This window comes from Mytilus californianus, unplaced genomic scaffold (genome assembly GCF_021869535.1).
Source record: "Mytilus californianus isolate M0D057914Y unplaced genomic scaffold, xbMytCali1.0.p SCAF_3, whole genome shotgun sequence".
Classification (NCBI taxonomy): Eukaryota; Metazoa; Mollusca; class Bivalvia; order Mytilida; family Mytilidae; genus Mytilus; species Mytilus californianus.
In genome coordinates this window covers 55,503,083-55,519,703 of record NW_026262679.1, presented here as the reverse complement: position 1 = coordinate 55,519,703, position 16,621 = coordinate 55,503,083, and the positions used below count along the sequence as shown (strand labels likewise).

Sequence of the window (16,621 nt, the reverse complement as noted above, 5' to 3'; positions counted from 1 at the left end):
TATTAACTGGGAGATATATACTCCGTATGCAGGTGCTGCTGGAATGTTGCTACAAAGAAATGGAAAGTTCACAATTGGGAAGCTGAAAACATCTCTTTTGTCGTAAAGTTTTGTTTTCAACCGACCCTCATTGTCAATTTCTAGATGTAAATCAAGATATGAGGCAGACTTAACTGTATCTGTTGTATCCTTTATTTCAAGTTCGATTTAACATGCAACTATGACAAATGGTACCAACTGCGAAGTCGAGTGAAATTTATTTAAATGATGACTGATCGATTCTTTAATTAACCACCCATCAGATAAGTGGATTACATGTAGCAAATATTATGGCACAAATTTTGCGACTGTTGATTTTTCATAAATATATATATAACTCCTTACTTGAGAGCACTCAATGTGCACTTTACAAACAGTTCATACATTAAATAGAGGGAAAAAGCAAGACAAAAACTATATCCAACCATATTTGTTTTGTATTTTAGCTAAAATATCTTCACTACATTTTTTTTCTTTCAAAGAATTTTACAGGTTTTTTAAGATCATACGTTTACACACGGTATTCATTTAAACATATAAAATATAAAAAAAAAAATACTTAAAAATTCCAATAGTCAACTTAATATGTTCAATATGCGGGCAAGAATTCATGCAAGAACTCTGCAACTCACCAGCATATTTCTATACACTGTCAACAATATCCCAATTATTTTATGAAAATACTTGACTTAAACTCTTTAATGTGCTTGTACATCTACTTCCGACACATAAACTAATTTTTGCTTTCATTTAGCCGATTGGGGAACAAATTCTACACCAGTTACTCTTTATAATATGAGTGTATTTAAAAAATACAAACACAGTGTACTGTTAATTTTTTTATAAACTCTTACCTTCTATAAATCGTTTCTATTCACTTCTTATACGCTATGTGTGAGTATACAATAAAATTGAAAATGGAAATGGGGAATGTGTCAAAGAGACAACAACCCGATCGAAGAGCAGAAAACAGCCGAAGGCCTCCAATGGGTCTTCAACACAACGAGAAAATCCCGCACCCAGAGGCGGGCTTCATCTGGCCCATAAACAAAAATGTGTACTAGTTCAGTGAAAATGAACGTCATACTAAACTTCAAAACATATTAATGAACTAAAATTAAAAAAATGATGGCCTTCGGCTGTTTTCTGCTTTTTGGTTGGGTTGTTGTCTCTTTGATATATTCCCCATTTCCATTCTCAATTTTATGAAAAAGACTGAATCAACTATACTCAAAAAGACTGAATCAACTGTAACACCTACTAAGAGACAAAACAAATAACATCAAATAGCGTATAATAAGATGGATTGCACATTGTAATTGGTATGGAAAGTCTCGACACGTGTTTTGTTGGGTGCCCGTTTGTTTACAAATAATAATGTCAAGTGATTCTAATTCTAGAACATAGTCCACAATCTGTATGTCCTTACATAATTCCTCATACCTGCATACGCCATTTACTCTGCATTAACTTAAACAAAAATCATGACGAGCAAAATACATGTACACGGTTACATATTGAATACAAAGATACAAGTAGATTGCATATACAGTAAATTCAGAAATTATTTTGATCAGATAAATCAGAATTAAATTAAAATTTTCGTGACCCAAATAGGCTCCGTTCACATTTCTATAAACTAGGATTGTTACTTACTGTCAAGAAGGTCGACTGAATCCAAATATAATAAAAATCAATAATAAAAAATGCTTTGCGAAATTACTTTTGTAATTGATTATAAAAAGGTTATATTTTCAATAGAAATCTAAGGAGATCATTGAAATGTATCAATCATGCCTTTCATGGATTTTGTTTAGCGCGATAGCTTCTTACTCACTATCGCATTACATAACAAAATTGTTATAGAATTCCAATAATTACCTAAACAATTTACTTCACTTAGGAATCACATTTGAACGGAGGAATGTTTGTTTTGTGAAGCGGCTTAATCATTCGGATCGTCACAGTGTACAACCAATTAGCGTACATTTAATTTTGAACATATCGAATTTTAATGCATTTTTGAAATTATATAAAAATGGAATGCTTTAAGTAGATAAAAAACAGGGAATAATGAATTCTTTAAGCAAAAGGAGGATTGGATCGAGGTTCTGTGTATTCACATTCTTTGTGTTTCTTTCCCTACTCTTGACAAATCTGGAGGTATTTTCCGACCTAAATGTTTCACCAAAAACTTTATTTTTATATACAGTTTAGTAATTATAAAGGGAACAACGCTCAATTATGGAAACTGAAAAAAACCTAGCTAATATAATTCCAGATATAAAGTGAAAGTTGGCGTCACTAAGCTGTATCATTGCTTCATAACAAAGTAGCAGCATGATATACCCTCTAATCCAAATTTTACAATACAGTCTGAGCAATGTACTTACCAGTCTTACTATCGATAGTTTTGGATATAAAATATATACATTGTGTTTCGTCAGCAAAATATAAATAATTTTTTAGAAAAACAAAATAAGCAAATTTGTCGTGCGCAAAAAAATGGGTATAATACGTTTATTGTACTTTTTGAAATTAAAGAATCTAGAACTTGTATCGTTCGCAACGTGCTGACAAGTTGATTAACCATTCTCAAGAACGCCCAGAAATAGAAATTATGAAAATAAAACATGTATAAATACATTTGGAGCTATCTGAGCAAAAGGGCATAAGTAACAGGCAAAGTCGTGACCATTACCAAAGCATCGACTAAATATTGGATAATATTCTTGGACACCTTGATCATAGGTATCGACCAGCTGGTAAAAGGTAGGTTAAACATACTGTATTAGCTGCAGCTTATCACTTTTCTTAACAAAACTCAAATGTAATATATAAGTTATTGCCGATCGCTGCAGTTGAGGTACATCTTTCCTGAAAGTTTGCATAATTTTTATTAGAAACTTAATTGGATTTTATATTAACTTTAAACCAGTTTTTGAAGTACAAAAGTGTGAGAGATCTGACGGTCATTTGTTATCAAACATAACTATTGTGTTAGTGATATCGAAACAGGATCATGTAGTATCTTTTTTATGTCCTTGCCGTAATTCATTCATTTCAATGTTCAAAGTCTTTTATGTAACTTGAAGTTTAGGTTCGCTTAATTCAATTTTTATTCTAAATCGTAAAAGACATGATCAAACATGAAAGCATTTATCAACTTAAACCAAAATCTGTTTTCACGGGATGCTTCATTAGGCAAACAGTCATTATACAAATAAGAAACATAAACTTTATTTTAAATTATCAGTAGTTGTGAGAGACTAGTATGTAGAATCATCAGTTCAGTAATTAACTGAATATTAGGCCAGAAGCCCTTTTTGAAAGATATCAGAACTCTCCCAAGTATAAATATTTCATTTTCCAATCTATAAGTTGTATTTACGAATTGTAAAGAATATTCAGTGTCATTTAATACGCTGTTACTTTTCGTATATAATTTTTTCAAGCATCCAGCCGTACTATTAGAAAACAAAAAGAATTGGAGTAATCTCCCCTTCGTGTATTTGTTCAAATTGCTTGATTGTTGCTTGCTTTTCGTTCTGTGGCAAACATTCCATGCTTATTCAGAACGAAAACAAATAAACGATTTATTTAATATAGTTTCTGCAAGGTTTCAATTTCTGTGATGAAGATCATGATGAAGGATGGAGTTATGCAATAGTTTTTTTGGCTCTTGCAATTGATGAAAATAGTAAAATGATTAAAAATTTTCAAAATGATGTTAATTTTATCGTTAAATAAAAAGAATAACTTAATCTGGACACTCTATTGTAGAATGGTCACTTGTGATGTCACTATGGGGTTAAAACTTGTCAAAATTGTTATATTTGATAAAACATTTCCGTTTTATACACATATTTTTTGGTCAATATAGATATGAGCCAAGGCATTACACCAAAATGTTTTATACACACCAGAATCTGTGTTAAATTACATCTTATAGCAAAACATTTATTATGTAAAGACTTGCCTTATATCAAAATATTGATAACAAAATATCTCAAAATGAGCTCGAGGCTATTTTGGCAGTTTTTGAAGTTTGCCCTTAATGCAAGAAATTTGAAGCCCCAATGCAAATATGTCATACAAAATAAAAATAATATAAATATATAATATAACAGACCAATGTCTTATGAACCACTGAAAGATGTTACTGGGCAGATTCATAATATTTTTAATTTTCAAATTGAGGAGGCTCAAATATGGCCTTATCATAGTTAAGTGTACCTTCTCCTTTGAACTGCGGCATGCAAATGGATAATGCGTGACAATTGGATATTGGAAGACATTTTGCCTAGTATCAGACCACTTGCGAACTCCAAGGGAGTTATGACAAGTGTTCTTTTCTTGCAGAGAGTTCGACACTCTCCCTTCACGTGGCATCGGGTGTTACATCTGCATTCTACTAGGACATGGACCATATTTCTATACCACAGTCAACCCTTAGGGTTTATATTTTCTAAAAACTGGAGCTATATATTTTCTATGATGTTCACTGTTTTTCAATACTTCCCGTCAGTGTTTGTTATTGTTATTTGTAAGGAAAATAAAACAACCAAAGAGTTAAGTAATTAAACTGGATAAATTATGTTTTATTGCGTAATTTGCTTTTAAGTCAGGATTTTCAAAAAGAATTAAAACTTTTCATTTTGTTGTTCAGTGAACTAACAAAAATTAGTACAGTGTGAAGACCAACTAAAGAAATAATTTTTCTTCCGTCATTTACTTTTAATCCCTGTCGAACATCTTAAAATAGTTTCTAATTTTCAAATTAATGTAAGGAAAGTCTGGGAATTCATTTCATATTTTTAATGATGTGTGTTATAAATCATAAATATACTAATGAGTTGTTGATTACCTGTGTTTGCTTAGTGTTTAATATTGGTATATTGATTGTTAAGGAGTAATATCACCATTGATTTTACCCTATTGGACTTTGTTAAATTGGTACTTTTCAAAAAATTGTGCAGAATTTATCTTTGTTTCAAATAAAGAAATACTTGGCATGAGTAAGGTTTTATCCTGTTCAGTACTAAAGTGAACATTTCACATGATAAGGTCCCTTATGGTCCATTTATACCTCTCATTCCCTCAAAATTATGGGGTAACTTTCACATATTGATGTAAGAAATGTGATTATAAAAGAGTAATTGAAGTGTTCAAGCTGAATGAACTATCCATATAAAAGTTTACTGACTCCATGGAGGTTTCAATAAGTCCTTACGTAAATAAAGAAAACAGTAGTATACCGCTGTTCAATAGTCATAAATCGATTTAACTGAAACAAATCAGGGTCACAAACCAAAACCGAGGGAAACACATCAACTATAAGAGGAAAACAACGGAACAACATAAACACTGAACTGCGACAACATACATAGAAACGGACTATTTGATAACAACTGCCATATTCGTGACTTGGTACAGGACATTTTAAGAAAAAATGGTGGGTTGAACATGGTTTTATGGCTAGCCAAACCTCCCGCTTATATGGCAATGTTAAAAATACTGCTAAAATGACAACATTACGTGACATGAATACATTACAACTAAACGCAAGAACCCTCAGGACAGAGACATACATACATAAACTTAAGGTTACGCCGCGTTCCAGAGAAGGATATAAAATGGATCCCTTTCAGTAAATAATTTGTTGTTACTGCTTCAAAAACATTTCATTTACTTATTACTGTATATTTTTTAAAGAATTACTTGGGAAACAGTTTTATATTACAGCCCAATATAGGAAATAAGGGTAAAGGCAGAAAAAGCTCCCCAAAACACTGAATATGGTTTGTTCTGCCTACTTATATTCTTGGTATAGCCCTATTTCAAGGCAATTTCCCCTAAAATATGTTTTTGAGACTCAATCCACTCAGAATATTTCATGATTGCTATGTTTGAGTGAAATAGCATGATATTTAAAAAAAAAATGAGAATACATACAAGGTCAAAAGTGCATATGCAGCATCTCATTTAATAGTAATACTACCATTGATTTCCCCTATTAGTCTTTGTTAAATTGGCACTTTTCAAAAAATTGTGCAGAATTTATCTTTGTTTCAAATAAAGAAATACTTGTCATGAGTAAAGTTTTATGCTGTCCAGTATTACAGTAAACATTTCACATAACATTTCATTGCATATAAGATAATAACTATCACCGGGAGTAAACCAATCAAATTTTCACCCCTTTTTTTCCTGTTAACAAGCTTTAGTAACCATGTCACCTGAAGTTTCCAAAATATTTTATAGAAACAGCAAAGAAAAAAAGAATAGTGCTTTAAAACACCCAAGACATATGGTTATGACATTTTTTTTCTGCTAAGAAATGCAGGGTTAGTTTCCTACAACTGTCGAAATCAAGGAACATTTTTTTTCGACCCTTTTTCGTATGAAACCGGATGTGACGTACTATGATTTGGTGGTATGACACCTAAAATAGAATCGTAGAATTCTAACACTTCTCTCACGTATATTTGGGTATTTGCATTTTTATTCATTGCTACTTTAACATGCCACTATTTCACGATTCGACCCTGCTTCACGTAACAACGTCATTGGCCGTCTTCAGGCTGTACACTGTCAAACTGAAGACGCACCACAGTTCAACGTTAACCAGAGCACAACCCGACGCCTTTGACAATTGTTAAAAGATCTGGATCTGTTGAAGATCGCACTAGAACTGATTGGCCACGCATAAATACTCCAGCCTAAAGATCGGTGTTTTCTGGTGTTCCATCAACGTAATCGAACTGTAACTGTAAGTGCTTCAACTATTGCTGCTAGTATTCCAGATTTACGGAGAATATTTATTCGTGAACACGGAATTCGGCCAATAAGACTTTAAGTAAGATCAGTTTTGACCCTGATACACTGATGTGCACTGGTTCGTTGGTGTCATAATTTGAGGGACTAAACGTTGGAAAAATGGCGCCGAATTCGGTTCAATTTGGTCAAGCAGACCTGTCCACAGGTCTGGTCTGGTCAAGCAGACCTGTCAAAAGGTCTGGACTGGTCAAGCAGACCTGTCTACAGGTCTGGTCTGGTCCGGTCAAGCAGTCCTGTCCTCAGGTCTGGTCTGGTCAAGCAGACCTGTCCACAGTTCTGGTCTGGTCGAGATGACCTGTCCTGGGAACAGGTCTGCTCTAGCAAACTTGTCCTTAGGTCTGGTCTGCAGCAGTCTTATAAAAGCAGACATGAGGTCTGGTCTGCTAGGGATAAAGTTAACTTACAGGTCTGCTAAAATTTTCCAAAGTTAACCTATAGAGCAGTCGTAAGGACTGCTTTAAGTTAACCTGTGTACAGATTAGGACCGCACCCATCTGTATGTGTACTTGATATTTTAGTCTTAGATACATGATTTTTGTTATTAGTTGTTATTGGCTTTGATCTAGCTGTCAGTAATTGCGAGTACTCTCAGATCTGTCCTTAGTGTCCTTTTTGTTGATAGGGATGAGGGATGGATAAATACCCTGCCACGTCCGGTCTGTGTTTATGTTTGATGTTTTTCTGCTTTGTATCGATCTGATTAGTTAAGTCTTTTTCAGCTGATTTTTATAGTTTGTTCTTCTGTTGTGCTGTATTACCACTGTCCCTGGTTAGGGGGAGGGTTGAGCGCTCACAAACATGTTTAACCCCGCCACATTCTTGATGTGTATGTCCCACATAAGCCTGTAGTTCAGTGGTTGTCGTTGGTTCATGTCTGTCATAGTTGTTTTTCGTAAATTGTTTTGTTAAAAATTAGGCCGTTAGTTTTCTCAATTGAATTGTTTCATATTTTTCATGTCGGGGCCTTTTATAGCCGACTAAACGGTATGGGTTTTTATCATTGTTGAAGGCCGTACGGTTGCCTCTAATTGCATCCACTTTATTTTAGCTTTAGTGGAAAGTTGTCTCATTGACAGTCATACCTCATCTTCTTATTTTTATATCAACAATATCCTACAATCGTAGAAACAACATAATACGCATCCAAGTGAGTTGTCGGCTCAAAGTTATAGAGACGATATTTTGCAGCCAGATATGCTCAATGTTATTTACCGACAAAGGAATGTGTTTCAGCAGGACAATGCCCGGCCCAATACAACAAGGGGAACCTATGAACTTCTGAGCTATAAACAACATTTATGTATTGCCATTGTCATCAAAGTCTTCTCATTTGAACCCCATAGAATATTTTTGGGAGATAGTTGATAGTCGCATCCGCCAACCCCTACTTTAATCAATGGACCAACTCAGGCAAGCGTTCCAACATGACTGGTAAAGGATACCACAGGTCCGAATACTAGATTTGATTCGTTTCATGCCAAAGAGTTGCAGAACAGTGTTAGCCGCACATGGTGGTCGCAACAATTCTTTCTGCAGTAAAAGATAGACTTCAGAAATATTGTGATGAGGATTATTCAACATTTGGTGTAAATCAAATGTGGATTCCAAAAAAATCCAAAAAATCCATTCCAATATTCTCATTCACAAGAATCATTATTGCAGTAGCTAAAATAATTAAAAATAACCATGTATTATAAGGATGGTTTGTCATGAAATGAGCCAATTGCTTGTCTATTATTGAAGATCGTATGCAGACCGTAATGTCCCCTGAATTTGTTGTGTTGTTGTGTTTCTGTCTCATTGACGTACTTCTAATATCTTATATATATCATGCTGTTTGTATGACTTAGCTAAGGACATGAACTAAGAATACAACAACGCCTAAGTATATCTTCGCATAATTTAAATTCTTTATTTTAGCAAAACATTGAAACCATGATACACATAAAATACATTAACTAACTTATCAAATAACTTTATTGTAAATATTAAACGGAAAAAGTATGATTAGGCCAATCTACCACCATTGCCTCATTTAGAGACCTCCAAAATATTGATGTCAAAATTCAAAATGAGCAACAGCCATAACCAATAAATTATTTTGTCACAACCTAGATGTCTTATTCAAGGATGGTGATTTGAGTCAATAATTCTGGGGAAGGTTGTTGTTCGTATTTAATTCAACGAAATCATTATGTGAAATGGCTTGTTTTTGTCAAATAATTCAATTCGTTGCTTCAGAAAGTGAAGAATATTGGGTAACTTCGTTAGTCGTACCCATAAAATGAAAATTACGTAACGTCATTGGCTGAATTTTCATTGTTTAGGACGTTGTTATTTAAAAATCACAACGTTAAGGTAGAACGAAAAATGGAAACGGAAAAAAATGTGTCAAAGAGACAACAATCCGACAAAAGAGCAGAAAACAGCCCAAGGCCACCAATTGGTCTTCAACGCATCGAGAAATCAGGCCCCCAGAGGCGGGCTTCAACTGACCTCGAAACAATAATGTATACTAGTTCCGCGAAATGGACGCAACACTAAACTCCGAAACTTACAAATGAACCACGTGAACCAAGTAAAGGTGTACAATTTTGAAAATATTTTCCATAATTCGTTAAATTCTGAAATGGATAATCATGACATGGTTGTATATGATGTACGACTGCGTTCACAATGCCCTTGTGAAACATTGTGGCATACGCAAGTTAGAGTTTTGTTATAATATTGACAATTGTTTGGCATGCATTCAATTTCATAATTTGTAATAATTATACGACAATTCAATTACAATTGATTCAATCTTGTTGAAGCCTCAGTTTGAACACAGCCTTATTTGATTATCCGTTAAACTAACACTAGTTTGAAAAGTTTGAGGAAATTGGCTACAAGGACCAAATAATAGCTCTTATCATATCTTTGTGCTTTGTATTGAAAGGCCCTAAAGTAAGTTAATTGTCACAAATATTGTAAAATTGTAAAATTGTTATCAACATTAAACATTTTTAAAATATAAAAATAAGAAGATGTGGTATGATTGCCAATGAGACAACTCTCCACAAGAGACCAAAAGACACAGAAATTAACAACTATAGGTCACCGTACGGCTTTCAACAATGAGTAAAACCCATACCGCATAGTCAGCTATAAAAGGCCCCGAAATGACAAATGTAAAATAATTCAAACGAGAAAACTAACGGCCTAATTTGTGTACAAAATAATGAACGAAAAACAAATATGATATACAGCAACAAACGACAACCACTGAATTACAGGCTCCTGACTTGGGACAGGCACATACAGAATGTGGCGGGGTTAAACTAGTCTGAAGGCGCGCCAACCCTCCCCCTAACCTGGGACAGTGGTGTTACAGTACAACATAAGAACAAACTATAACGTCCATTATCACTGAACTAGTATATTTGTTTAGGGGCCAGCTGAAGGACGCCTCCGGGTGCGGATGTTTCTCGCTGCATTGAAGACCCTTTGGTGGCCTTCGGCAGTTGTCTGCTCTATGGTAGGGTTGTGGTCTCTTTGACACATTCCCCATTTCCATTCTCAATTTTATAAAAATCAGTTGAAAAGTTTGAATCACAATTAATAAACTGTCAAGATATATTTTGAAAGTTTCTTCTATATTTGCACAAATTACTGATATAATTATCTTAAAATCGACAAATTATACATTGAAAAAACTATTTTAAAAGATGCAATATTCAGTTTTATTCAATAGCAACTACATATTCAACATAAAAGGTAACCAAAACTTAGCGTTCAATATTCGCAGCTAAAGTACAGTAAACAAAATCACATCAAATAATTAAATTATCTTCACAAAATATGATGTTCTTGTCATTTTGAACACTCTCATACATGTGTTTGTTTTTGTGTTGTTTTGGTTTGTGTCGCATTGTCTTATTGACGAATGCTCTACATCTCTTCAAATTCATATCAAAAAGGTTCTTGCACAAAGCTTTGTTACTTTATGCCTGTGTGGAATATTATTTACAGTCAATATGATATTCTACGCTAGATTTTTCGGTGTATGTGTTGTTGTCACAAATAAGATTTTTGGTGGCCTTAAATTTGATATTTGAGGCTACTATTCCAATTGTTGCAAAGAAAACAAATCATTACAAGATATAGACGGTCTTTCAATTGAGCTTTAGAAGTAATGTAGAGTGTGGAAAAATCAAAAGTATTGACATTGCTGCAAATTTGTAATGATTGTGAATGAAGATTCGGGAGCAGATATTTAGAACATTTTAAGTACTCTGATTAACACGTGTGTTGAGTATACATCACAATAATATGTCTGCAGGCTATCTGTTACTGTAGAAAGAATTGTAATAAGATTCAGAAGAAGACGTTTAGTGCAACATTAAAGTAAGTCTTATTTATATCATTCTTCACAAGGGTAATGATGAAATGTGTGAAATTTAAGTATCGAATGTAAAGATTTTCGAATGCCATTTTTATTAAACAATAGACACTTATCTTTTGTTGAAAACTGTACATGTATGTTGACCTCCGTGTGCCTTTTGATTTTTGTTTGCATTGTCGGCTGTTTTTTTATAATTACATTTATTTATATAATGTTAATGAACATAAAGAAATAATCAGCAAATATACATGTTAATGACGTTGATTAATTGAAAAAACTACACAGACGACCGTCATCGACGTTAACTACATGCACAACAATAAATACGTAAAAAGTGAAAACAACACGTCATAATTTTCATGCTCAAAATAATCTTAATATGCATAGTGACAGGAAAGAATATGACTAGTCAAAACTCCCAACATTGCTTAATTCAGAAATCTTCTAATTTTTGTACATATTCGTGATATAAACCAACCAATCAATCAATTCTGTATTAAAAGGAATTTGATAACTTTTAGCTTTTTCAAAATAAACGGATTGATACCTTATGCATATTTTCTAAAATTTGATTAAAATTGTTTTAAACTTGTTTAAGTCTCGGTGTGAGCGCAGCGTTGTTCAAAAGTAAAATATCAAAAATATCGAAATCCAATAAAATTCAAAACGGAAAGTCCCTTATCAGAGGGCAAAATCAAAAGCTCAAACGCATCAAACGAATGGAAAACAACTGTCTTATTCCTAACTTTGTACAATAAGAATAATATCTTGACAATTATCAATAAAATTAAACCTCATTTTGAAACAATTGAAGAATTTAATACTACCGAAGATGCATGGGGAAATAATTGTTATTGTTATACATGCTTCTTTCTTTTGTTGCCAAAATGAATCTAAACAATTGAGTCTCAATTTTGTTACACATAACACATGTTTCAATGACAAAAATACACTTACAATTTAAAATATACTGAAAAAGTCAAACATTGACGCACAACCTACATAAGTGTATAAGCGACAAACACAGTTTATCCAATAATCATTTCAACAATCCGCGTGAATTCGCCGGTAAAGCACACATTGAACAATATCAATCAAAATGTGAAGTTATTATTACTGACAAAGGGTGCTCATGTCATATAAAAAGTTTTGTCATAGCGGGTTCATGTTTTGGGTAGCTATTACATTAAGGAATACCCAACATTTCATTTATTCATGATTAAAGGGTTTGTGCATAAAGATTTATAAAGGTTTCATTTGTGGAATATTGATAACACTTGAATAGTTCTTGCAATATAATATCTTCTGAGGATAATATTCACACTATATTCGTGTAATTGCACTATACATTGTTAGCTTTAAAAGTAATATAAATGTCTCAAACGAAACGACTTCATGATTCAACACAAAATGTTTAATCTTTGGTTCTTTCTTGAACGTTTTATTTACGTAACTAATAATGTTACATGTAAATATGGAAGAAAATCCCAACTTTTCATATGACAAACTGATAACATCTCTCGAAGAGAATAATACTTTCATATACCGAGATTGTAGAATCTCCGCAGAGAGTTTTGCAAAGATAATTGTTAAAAAAGAGTCTTGAATAAAAAAGGCATATACATAACTAATACCGGTACCATCCACAAGGAAGAATCTAGTCATGGGTTTGTTTTGAATCATGGTTATTCAAATATTTTATGTGGTTCTTTGTATCATCATGTAAGAATTGATATAAGCTGTTGGGTGCCAATACAGATGGTTGCTATCGTCGTTGTTCAAATATGAACTCGAGCAGGACCGGTGCCACCAGGCTCCCCCAGGATCAGCGCAATTACTAGAACTAGAATCATAATCACGATCATAGGTCGTAAAAGGGTTTCCATTGTTGCCCTGCATCCAGTTTCCTGCAATTGTAAAAAGCTCTCATGTATATAAAGACTTTTGCTACTTACACTTTCAATTTCTGACATTATGTTACTCTCGCGTGATGCACACCTTTTCTCCTGTTTACCAGGCAAACCACATTATAACTTCCTTTTTTAAAGCATGTACTTTAAAAGTACATACATATGAATTTTGTTTATCGTATTCTTGTTACCGGTTTGAATTATAATACAGTTTAACATTCATTCCATTTTTACTCATTTCTTGCCAGGAAGAGTCAAATGACACTTTTATAGTTTTTAGAATTCGTATGTAATAATATATTGCGTACGTTTTGAAATATGAATATAGTAGATGTTGGGTATACGTAAATGTGACATCAAACGAACTACAAAATAACTGAAAGACATGTAGCTGGCAGCGTATAGTCTTTAACCTCAGACAGGTACCGAGGGGACAATCCAAAATTATAAGTCGATTAAAACAGACAGCACCAGAGCAAAAATATAAAACGACAGGATCCTGTAGTTCAGTGGTTATGGTTGGTTCATGTCTGTCATATTTGTTTTTCGTAAATTGTTTTGTTATAAATTAGGCCGTTAATTTCCTCAATTTAATTGTTTCATATATTTCATGTGGGGCCTTTATGGCCGACTATACGGTATGTTTTTTCATTGTTGAAGGCCGTACGGTTGCCTATAATTGATTACATCCACTTCATTTGAACTTTTGTGGATAGTCGTCTTATTGACAATCATACCACATCTCCTTATTTTTTTTTTTATAAAAGGCGACCACAGTCTTTAAAACACTGCACAGAAAAATAAAATTGAACAACACGAAACCCTAAAAACTTGGTTTTGTTCTAATTAGCTCTGTATGATAGGCAAATCCTGATTCACCTGCGGCATTGTCTTATTGCTCATGGCAAGTTAACCATTGGTGATGTCGGAATCGAGGAAAAGAAGACTGGATTTTGACTACGACATTTTGAACATATCCAGGGTCATCTTTCACACTGGTATTCCATAACCTTCAAACAAATCATGATGGTTTTCGTTAAACTTTCGAAAGGATGACTTCAGATTTACCACAAGGAACCCATTCTCCAACACATGAAGCTTCCTTGAAAGCAGCAAGCGTCAATAATAACAAGCTCTAATTCGTTTCGGGTCTATCAAAATATTCGTTTTGAGTCTATTAATAAACCCATAGCAGCATAGACATGGTCATCCATTGACCCAGTGTGACCAACCATTGACCCAGTGTGACCATCCATTGACTAGGTCAGATGAGGAAAACATTCGTCCGTTACGCCCACTTATTACAGTGTATTTACAATAGACATTTAATCGCACGGTGTCGACAAAGGTTTTTCAACGCCTTAAAACAAACGACAATGATGTAACACAATAACGTAAATACTACATGTATACATGTATACAAACATACCCATTCATAAAATGAAGATTTTTCTAAAAAGTTTATAGGACTTTTTTTTTTAAATATGATTTATGTAATAACATCAAAAAGTTCTTTTGAAAGATTAATACATGTTCGGTGGTAATAAAATCAAATAATGGTGACAATACGATTTAGTTTTTTTATGTATAAAAGTTCGGTGTCTCATTAAAGATAATTTGAGAAAAAAATGTTAGTACGATATGACCAGTTTAGATAAACCTAGTAAGATCAATGTTCATTTAAGATTTTTTGGCGTGAAAAATAAATTCATCAAAAATGAAAGGTACCCGATCTTATTCCTAAAACATTTGACTTGGCATTATAATTCTATTTTCAACGATTTCATCATACTGATATATTCATTTAATTTCTTTTTTGAGGCCTTATTTTTTGGGCCCATTGATAGCAAAAACAGCAAATATCAAATATGAAATAACAAATAGGAAAATAAGTAAAAAATTAAAATATCACCCGATCATTTTAGTTCTCCTGACTAGATATATTCTTTGCACATGAATTGTATGAAGTATTCTTTAAGACTCCAACAATAACATTTGCATGAACATATATATCATTCAAGTATAATATGAAACCTGTCGTTTAGTTGAACAAATACGATTACATTTTGTGTGATCACAAATCTCGGCTCGTAATATTTAATGAGTTTCGTTGTTGAAAAAAAAACTTAACAATTTATGGAAGTAACCAATGTGTTGATTGATGTAGACTATTTATAAATTAAATGCCAAGAAGAGTATATGTCAATCAGACAGCATCTCAGTGACACAAATTATCAAAAGACATCAAATCATAATTAATTCTTAACAAAAAAGACACAGAAGAAAAGAAATGTAAAAATTGTCAAACTGAAAAGCTTTTTCTTTAAATGCAACTGTCCCGTTGGTTGGTTAGAAGTTAGAATCGGGAATATCAAGTTGGATATTATATTTTTTTCCGGTTACCGTAACCATGGTAACTGTGTTTCAATGAATTACATGATATATAATAAAGAAACCACATGATAATTTGTAGGTTATTATGTCAACATAAACCTATAACAGTACAATTATACGCATGTTTTTTCTTCAAGTGTGACTACTAGTATACATGTTTTGTTCGAAAACATATTTTTTTTTAAATACAATGAATATAGCTAGACTTGAAGTTATACAATGCAGTAACACTTTTTTATATTTGCAATTTAAAAGTTTACAAATAATCAACATTAAGCGTAATGTACTCTTTGTAAGTCTCTCAATTTATCTCACGCCGGTTGTAAAAATAACCTTATAGGTTACATTAATGCAACACGCGGGAACCCGATATGAATGAACTAGTGAATTTTCTCGACATCTATGCAGTTTCAGTGTTCATTCTAAATGTTCTCGGCAATTACGATATGAATGTACTTGACTCTAATTTGAACTTCATTAAACAATACTGGCTGTTTAATCTAAACATTCATATTGATTAAACTGAATCTAAACTACATGTATATTTTTCAAGACTTCTGATTCTGTCAAGTAAATATATGTATCAGAAATAATATAGTTTATCATTTTAGGATAAACTGGTTTAATCAAAGTGAAAACTAATTCTTTTCCGGAAATATTTTCAGATCGATTCAAATTTTACCCTCCATTCGTAATACGTGACGTCATTTATGCGTCAACCAAATCCAAAATGCTGCTCGCATTCTTGGTAAAAAATCGAATCCATCGGACCCCTTCCAACAGCAATCATGAAACCACCTAAGCAGCACAGAAAACCGGCAGCAAAGTCTAAGTCACCACCAAAAGACAAAACTAAGCGAAGAAAATCTCAAACAAAGCAGTCAGTCTATATAATGAGGGGTGACATGTCATCGCACCATGCCGCTTCAAAATCCCCAACAAAACCTCAAAGTATTACAACATCTCTGTTCCGAGGCTAAGCAGGGAAGAAAATATGCCCTTGAATAGTAAATACAACAGAAAAAATTGGAACTCGGCAGGACGAAAGAGCAAA

General features: G+C 33.2%; 2 protein-coding genes across 6 annotated transcripts in view; both read right to left on the bottom strand.

The window, feature by feature from the left end:
- Positions 1-16,621, bottom strand: part of LOC127734918 (fibrinogen-like protein 1) — a 166,323-nt gene that overhangs the window by 68,374 nt on the left and 81,328 nt on the right. The gene's annotated exons all lie outside the window — the stretch shown is intronic.
- LOC127734920 (ficolin-3-like) overlaps positions 8,766-16,621 on the bottom strand; it is a 32,642-nt gene continuing 24,786 nt past the window's right edge. For both annotated transcript variants that reach the window (XR_007997824.1, XM_052244957.1), the window contains one exon: positions 8,766-13,170. Coding sequence is in view for 1 of the 2 variants with exons in the window: in XM_052244957.1 (XP_052100917.1) it covers positions 12,962-13,170 (209 nt within the window). In the remaining variant the exon portion in view is untranslated. The remainder of the gene's footprint in view (positions 13,171-16,621) is intronic.